The sequence below is a fragment of the Orcinus orca genome, chromosome 6 (genome assembly GCF_937001465.1).
Source record: "Orcinus orca chromosome 6, mOrcOrc1.1, whole genome shotgun sequence".
In the NCBI taxonomy this organism is placed as follows: domain Eukaryota; kingdom Metazoa; phylum Chordata; class Mammalia; order Artiodactyla; family Delphinidae; genus Orcinus; species Orcinus orca.
Window position 1 is genome coordinate 85,667,877 of NC_064564.1, and position 8,708 is coordinate 85,676,584.

At 40.2% G+C, this 8,708-nt stretch overlaps 1 protein-coding gene across 1 annotated transcript; it reads right to left on the reverse strand.

The window, feature by feature from the left end:
* Positions 1–578: 578 nt before the first annotated feature.
* Positions 579–4,020, reverse strand: TOMM5 (translocase of outer mitochondrial membrane 5). The gene is made up of 2 exons (XM_004271454.4): positions 3,808–4,020; positions 579–917 (listed from the first exon to the last, which is right to left on the reverse strand). Exons 1-2 carry the CDS (start codon positions 3,926–3,928, stop codon positions 883–885), a joined length of 156 nt encoding a protein of 51 aa, XP_004271502.1. The 5' UTR covers positions 3,929–4,020; the 3' UTR covers positions 579–882.
* Positions 4,021–8,708: the final 4,688 nt, after the last annotated feature.

Consider the following 8,708-nt stretch of genomic DNA (forward strand, 5'->3'; position numbering starts at 1 on the left):
AACCATGTTGCTTTATCAGGATTAGCAAATTCTCCAGTCCAAAACAAGAGGAACTCAATTTAATGCAGTTTGTAATAGTCACAACATTATAGTAGTCTCGCCAGTGACTGCTGGTTTGCAGCAAAAAGTGGGTTAAGAAAAATAAAAGCCCTATTTTTCTTAGTTGGTACATTTATTAAAAATATACGGCTTCCCTGGTGGCGCAGTGGTTGAGAGTCCGCCTGCCAACGCATGGGACACAGGTTCATGCCCCGGTCCGGGAAGATCCCACATGCCACAGAGCGGCTGGGCCCGTGAGCCATGGCCACTGAGCCTGCACGTCCAGAGCCTGTGCTCCGCAACGGGAGAGGCCACAACAGTGAGAGGCCCACGAACTGCAAAAATAAATAAATAAATAAATGAAACAAAAATAAATATATATAGATATATATAGAGAGAGAGACTAATGGTCCTGTGCTTAAATGACACGGTGTGCGCTGGCTTCAATAAAACATAACTAATGGAAAGGAACTCTTCAACAAATATACTCCAGACAGAAGTAAAAAAAGTACACAGAAATGACTCACACGACAGTGCCATTGCAGACATAATTCCCTTATAATTAATACTTGCTAGAAAACGGAGTTTGACATCATGTACAATAACACCAACGTTCACCGAGGCTGAATATCACAGGTACGTCTCTTCATACTTCCCAAATAGTTTTATCTTTTAGCTATAAAGGTCAGTTACCAGAGCCAAACTTGTTCTTAACAAGTAGAATTTTTATGTCCATTTAATCAAAGAGTCTCTTACATTTTTCTGGGTCTATTCATCTGCAGATAGCAGTAGAAACTGTAACCAGGTTCTTCATATCATGCATTCACACGTGAAGCCCACTCTTCATATGCTGTCCAATTTCTTTAAGATAAAAGGAGCTGAAAGAAAAATAAATCCAGAATTTGTTTTTAGATCCAGATAATCACAAGTTACATATGGAATTACAAGATTGGGAGATAAACCTTATAGTTCAACATATTTTTCAAAACAACTCCAAATGTGGCCAAGCCTCTGCCTGCACACCCAGCCAAAGGGAATCACTGTCTTTCAAGGTAGCCCATCCCACTGTCATGCAGCTAGAATTATTACAAAGTTCATTTTTCACTATATAAAATCTTTTCTCCAGGTAGTTCTCGCTCTTAGGACAATAAAGAGGAAATCCAATCCTCCTTCAAATGACAAGCCTTTACTTTGTGATTTAACCATCAAAGGAACAGAACTCTAGAAGAAACAAAATGGCATCTTTCACTTTTAAAAACACATTTGAAAGACAGAGAGTGTGGGAAAACATTGAAGTAGGGATTCAGAAGAGCTGGACACATATTTTGGTTCCCCCACTAATTAGTTATATGACATTTACATGCTCCTGTTCACATCTGATACAGTCCTACGTCAGTTATTATGAGTAGGGTGGTGAAGATATAAATGTCTAGAAAACAAAGAAGTGTTGTCACAGGGATCAAAAGAAGTGATATTACTGCCTTGTGTAACAGTGCCATGGCCAAAATAAGCACATGAAAAGATGCTCAGCATCATTAATCGTTAGGGAAATGCAAAATAAAACTACAGCAAGATACCACTTCACACCCACTAGGATGGCTACTAACAAAAGAACTGTTTGGCAAGGATGTGGAGAAACTGGAATGCTTGTGCACTGTTGCTGGAAATGTAAAACGGTGTAGCTGCTATGGAGCACAGTATAGTGGTTCCTCAAAAAAAAAAAAAAAAAAAAAAAAAAATGGTGGCTGCCAGCAGCTGGGAGGAGTGGGGAATGGGGAATTACTGTTTAATAGCTACAGAGTTTCAGTTTTACAAGCTAAAAAGAGTTCTGGAGATGGTGGTGATGATTATACAATATTATGAATTTAATACCACTAACCCAAACACTTAAAAATAGTTAAGATGGTAAATTTTATATGTGTTTTATCAAATTTAAAAATATTGGGAAAAAAAAGGTTGTGACCAAAAAAGCTGCCAGATTATTTCTCAATACCCATACTAAATTAATAGAACATTTTGTTAATATTAAACTGAAGATATTGAAATATGTCAGAAGCTGACTAAGTCATCAGTATGCCCAGGCTTTTCTTTTTAAACTAATTCTTATCAGAAAAAAAAGTAACAGTCATCAAAACAATGGATAAACAAAGTGTAGGATATCCATACAATGGAATATTATTCAGCAATAAAAAGGAAGGAAATACTGATACATGCTACAGTGTGAACAAACCTTGAAAAATTATCCTGAACACAAACGGTCACATATTGTACAATGCCATTTATATAAAGTGTCCAGAATAGGGAAATCTATAAAGACAAAAAGTCAATTAGTGGTTGCCAGGGGCTGGGGACGGTGTAAAATGGGGGAATGACAGCTAATGGGCATGGTGTTTCTTTCAGAGGGGAAGAAAATATTCTAAAACAGATTGCGGTGATGGCTGCACAACTCTGACTATACTAAGAATCAATGAATTGTACACTTTAAATGGGTGAATTGAATAACATGCAAATTATATCTCAATTTAAAAAGGGATAAGGAACAGTATTCTGTTTAAAAAAATTTTTTTGAGTCATCTTAAATACAAAGGTCACTGAGAAGCAGCAAATATTTTACTGGTAGCTAAGTCAACCAAAAAAAGGTAAGAGGAGGAAATAAGTAAAGTTGGGAGTTGTAAAAAGCTGCTGAAGGAGCAAGATGATTTGGGAGTTTCTGTTCACCAGGGCTCCCTCCTCTGGGAAACCATAGTTAACACCACAGGCAGTGAAAGGGGCAGAATAAGGGAGACTAGACCTCAAGAGCTCTGGCCTTAGACCCAACATGAGGCTTCCACGAGTCTCATGAAGACTTGGTACGGTCTTCATCTATCTGAATCATCTCTGCCTCTCCATCCAGACCTGTCAACAATGTACAGCAAGGAACAATGGAAAGAATGCTGAAATGAAAATGAAGCGGCAAATGAAGGGGCAATTCACTTCTGAGATTCCTATCCGTAAAAATAGAGAACTAATCTATAAAACTGCATCCAGCTCTAATATTGTGTGCCTGCAATTCTAATACTTTGCATAAGTCCCCTCTGAAAGTCGAGTTCACATTTGCAAAGGGGATATACAGAGACTTAGGCCCTGCCTCTCTCAAAGGGCCATTGTCAAACTCAGGCAATGCAAAGTTTCTACAAAACGTAAAAGTCAACTAAATCCTCAGGTATTATCATTAATCCTATAGACTCATATCCTTTATTCTTCTTAAAAAAAAAAGAAAGAAAAAAAGGTAATTATTTACTTCAGCCTCTACAAATAAAAGGAACAAAAGCTTTTGGATTTCAGAGGTAAGCCCTGATGTAAGGAAACTTGGCAGTCAGTTAAGAACTCTGGATTCTAGGCCAAGATCATTCACCGAATCGATGAGTGACCTTGAGCCAGCCATTTCTCCACTCTAGATGCCAGTTTTTCTGTCTGCAAAACGAGGGACTTGCTCTGGGGGATGACCTTACAGAATCTTTCAATTCAAACGCTCTTAAGACAGGGCGGGACTAGGTGATTAACCTCGCGGTCCCAGCCGCCGCTTGCACTCCGGTACCCCCACCCAGACCCGCAGAGCCTAAGCAACGCGCGCATGCGCCCGCTGCCCTCGACGTGCACGTCCCTTGCACCCCGCGACCGCTTAGCTCCGCCCCAGGGACCCCAAAAGGCCGGTGAGACCAGAGTTGGGCGGGCAGTGTCGGCGAGCTCCCTGCTAGTCTCACGGCCACAGCCTGGAAGGACACTCACTGACTCGCAGCAGGGCCACATAGATGAGGAAGTTCCGTATGGAGGAGATCACATCCTCGCGCATCTTCCGTTTCATCTCCTCCGGGTCCAGCTTCGGCGCAAGGCCCTCGATCCGGAACATCGTAGCTCTTCCTCACGTCTTCCAGCGGCCGCCCTCTGCTCTTCTCAGCTGCCTCCCAGCGCCGGCACTCGGCCTAACCCCATTTCCTGTTCCCGCCCCTCATTTTCACGCGTGGCGACGGGAGCCTGCGAAGGACAAACTTCATCCTTAAACTGAGCTGTTCTGAACGAAGGCGGCCTGAAGGGGGTGCACGTAATATTAGCCACGCAGGACTCGGGCTCTTCCAGGCTGTTCTTCCAGGTTGTTTATTTAACAACCTCTGTCCTGAGAGGCGCGCTCGGAGCTGCAAAGTGCTTTTACGCCTCAGAGGGGGCGGTGCACATAGGTATCACCGTAAATAATAATAGTTAACATTTATTGAATACGAAGTACAGTTCTACCCCATGAATTCGATATTATAATCTTCATTTCCTAGATGAGAAAATTGAAGCACAGACATCTTTAAAACAACAACTTGCCCAAATGTGCTTTAAAATACCTCGAGGAAAAAAAAGTGTTGGGAAAGAGAGATGAAAGGATATTAGCAAAATATTGAAAATTGCATAAGCTGGTGATTAGTGTATCATTTTAGTTAATTCTAGTCTTCTATTTTCAGGATTTTTGAACTTTTTAATGAATGATAAACGAAAAGAAAAGGACGAAGATGATGAAATTTGCTCAAGATTACACAACTAGTAAGTGGCTGAGCAGGGTTTTATACCTAGTTAGACCGGTAGCATCCCAGACACAGAATTTTTAACATTTTCCGTATTATTGTCGTCTTCTCATTTCTGGGGTTAACTGGTCGTCACAAATTGTAGTATTGGCCCAGTAATACAGTATATGTAAATGAAATTTAGCTCTGTTCAAAGTTTACAGATAAGGACAGAGAGGCTTAGAAACCAAGTGTAATGCTTAAAGTCCTTCTGGTGATGGGCAGAGGTAGGGTTCTAATGCAAATAATTATAATGTCAAGTTGAATTCTCTTTCCCCTGAACCCTGTTGTTCACCTGTTAGTCTTTATTAGACATTAGTGCCTGCTTGGATGGGCATCCCTGGAGCCAGAAGGTAGGAATTTAATGCAACCAGATTTCCTGTCACAGAGTCATCAAAACAGTTGTTAGAAGGCTGCTGCCCCAAATTATGCATGCCAACTAGCCATGTATAATTCTTAGACATGAACCAGATGACTGAATTGCTCACATAATTCAAAATCAGAATGCTCCTGCATTGCATAGCAACAATGGATTTTAGGTAGATTCGAACAGTAATTTACTATGGGAGCAACTGATAACTAAGTATTGCTGCCCACCTTCCTGATTGACAGAATGTAACACATTAGGTCAAGGAAGGTAGTTCATCTGCCTATTCAGGCTTTAGTAACCTCTTGCATCTATAATTCATGTAGTGGAATAGCAGAGGCAGCTCTGGAATGGGAGGGGCTGACTCCCAAGGAATAGCTCCATCTAACACTTCAAGAGTGTTTAGAAAGCCTGCACTGATGCTGGAAAGCAGTGGAGGCTGTGGAAAGAACTTGAACAAGAAGACTGGAGATGTAGCCTTCAGATCTGGCCCTGCCATTATCTAGCCATGTGATGAGGCTCAAGTCTCTGTTTAGCTGCAACTATGTTTCTTTAGTTGTAAAGGGAGGAGATATGATTCAGTTCTCTTGCAGTCCCTTTCAGTTCTAACAGTCTATGCATTTGAATTCTAATTGTGTCATCTAGGACATTCTGGTCTGGAGTGTATGATGTCAAAATATTATCAAATGTGGTGAAACATCAAAAGGCCAGTGTGTGTGTTTTCCATGGTAAGAAGGATGTAACGTATTGCATCCATCTGAATAGTGAGGCAAAACGGACTGGGAAAGAATGAGTTCTTATGTGATCCCAGTAACCTAGATCCCCAATGCTGACCGAGTTTAGGTAAACAGTTCTCATATGGAACTACCAATTTTTTTTTCTCTACTTAGATGCTCTTAAGTAACTTCCCGGGATTCACAGGGAACCTAAGAGGGGAGAAATTAATAGAAAATCATGTTTCTTGGTGAAATAGAACAGATTTTTAGCATTTGAATTTCATTCATCCAATGTTTACTTGATGATATGGTTGTAAATGGCTGATTTGTTAAAGGCAACATGATTCTTGTAACAGTTCTCTTCAAAAGGTCTGGTGCTTGCCTCCCTATAGAGAGACAGGAAAGTAGTGGGTGGAAATATGGCACAGCTGTGTCTTGGGGTGAGGAATTGATTCTGGATGCAGTCTAGGAGGTGAACTGTTCCTGTCTCAGAAATGTTCATCCTGATGAGCTCTCTTCCCCTTGCATGGTTCCTCTAGCTGTAATGGAGGAAACTTTATAAGAGGTTTGACTACTTTCTTTGTCTTTTCTTTTAGTGGTTTTTGTTTGTTTGTTTGTTTAGCATGTAGGTAGTGGTATTGTCCAGTTATGGTTGGCTTAGCTGAAGCAAACTGAGAGAACATACTTCAGGAAGTTAACACTGGAGTGAGTTGTTTCACATCTTGGACCCCTCATTTTGTTCCTCGTTGGAATGATGAAGGACTTGGGTCCAATCTTTTTTTTTTTTTTTTTTTTTTTTTGCAATACGCGGGCCTACTCACTGCTGTGGCCTCTCTGTGGCATGTGGGATCTTCCCAGACCGGGGCACGAACCCACGTCCCCTGCATCGGCAGGCAGGCTCTCAACCACTGTGCCACCAGGGAAGCCCTTGGGTCTAATCTTTAAAATCACTTGCAGCTCTAAACTGCTGAGATTCTTTCCTGTTCTTCCTTCATAACCTTGCACTAAAGGCTAAAAGCAAAAGATTCCTTGTGATTTGCCATGAAAGGCAAAAATAAAAAGTATGCATGCATAATTTAATATTGATATTTGTATTATTTAGTCTGATCACAGAGGATATGGTAGCTGATGTCATAGCCTGTCTTATTTTCCATTTCAATCCCAGGAGAAGTTTAGGAGCCATTTCCTTTGCCTCAACTTCCCAGACAGTACTACACACAAGCGTTCAGTGTGTACAACCTACCTATAAGAGAATTAAGTGTTTTAATTTCTATCACTGGAGACGAATTTATATTTGCAAGGTCAGAGATTGACAGATGACTCATGGTTGGGGAATAATTCCAACATATAGTCCCAGGAACCTTGTGGTTTCTAATTTATAGGGAATGTGTAGGTTTCACATATTGAACAGTTCAACCCCTTCAGATGAGAAAACTGAGGTCCAGAGAGAAGCTGGTTAGAAGCAGAGCCAGCTGGAGCTAGGGTAGGAGTCTGGGCTCCCAGTTCAGCACTTTTCCCTATCATGCCTTGCAGCTTTCGATACTTTGAGGATATTCTCACTGATAATCCTCCCCTCAGGAGTAAGGATTGGAAGAATGGGATGTTGTTGAACACCAATTTGGAAGGGACAGGATAAGGGGTGGCTGTTATTCATCAGCAGGCTGAAGGGAGCCCTTCTTTCCATGTTTCCACACCCATCACCAGTAATTAATCTGGGCTGTGTTATTATCTAGCTCCACACTTCACCTTCCTCATTCCTTCAGGAGATGAACGTGATCTGGTGTTCCCAAAATAAACTTGACTTTGAAGTCCACTCAGGACCCACAATAAATGAAACAAAGGTCAGGACAAGGAAAGGACACTTGGGCCCTCTGCTGTGTGACAGATGCTAACCAGAGTCCTCACCCATCAGATGAGATAACACTTCTAGGAATTACTGCGCAGCAAGAGGTATCTTCAGGAAGAGAGGCCTTTTGAGCCTCAAAGATGAGTAGAATTTTGATAACCTTCACCTCACTGGTAATTGCTTCCTATCATACCCTGTTTTCTGTCTGTTATTATTTTGTTGTCTGGACTTTGTTGATCTCTTTCCCAGTAGAATGTAAGCACCTCAAGAACAAGCAACATGCACTTTAAGCCTCCAAACAATTCAGGACAGGTATTTATACATGGTGAAAACTCAGCAAGTACCCCCTGAGTGAATGAAAGAATGAGTAAATTTCATATATGCTAACCTTTAGAATTAAAAAATTGGTAGCTTTGTATATTAGATTGAAAGGAAACTGTCTGCAAAAGAAATTTACCCAAAATTCTACATATTTTTATATAGTTACTTATTTCTCATTATGTCAGTACAACTTGCTTTTGTTTGGCTACATAAAAATCATTTAAATAATTTTAACATATAGGGAAATTTGAAGAATGAACTTTAAGATTTACTTGCTTTAATTTGTTTTTAGCAATAGAATTATATTAAACCCATGTTATATGTTTATAACATAACTTTTCACACAAAAGTATGTGTTTATTATCATAAAATTTAGAAAATACAGAATTAGAGAAAAAAAGAAAGTAATAATCCTCCATGATCCCACAACCACCTTTGACATTGGTAATAATCCTTTCAAGCTTTCTTCTTCTATCATATACATATATAGCTATCTCTCTCTCTCTCTTTATACATATGTGTGTATGTGTGTGTATATATACTTATTTACATACCTATTTTTTACCAAAATGGATCATATGGTACATACTATTTTATTTTATTATTTTTTTAACATCTTTATTGCAGTATAATTGCTTTACAATGTTGTGTTAGTTTCTGCTGTATAACAAAGTTAATCAGCTATATGTATACATATATCCCCATATCCCCTCCCTCTTGCATCTCCCTCCCACCCTCCCTATCCCACCCCTCTAGATGGTCAAAAAGCATCGAGCTGATCTCCCCATGCAATGCAGCTGCTTCCCGCTAGCCATCTATTTTACATTTAGTAGTGT

What these genes read in the sequence shown, in the direction of transcription:
- TOMM5 (XM_004271454.4), bottom strand. Translation starts at nt 3,928, where the DNA reads ATGTTCCGGATCGAGGGCCTTGCGCCGAAGCTGGACCCGGAGGAGATG. An exon ending in TGTGGCCCTGCTGCGAGTCA is followed by an intron (nt 918 to 3,807) that starts GTGAGTGTCCTT and finishes TTTTTCTTTCAG; the next exon opens with CTCCTTTTATCTTAAAGAAA.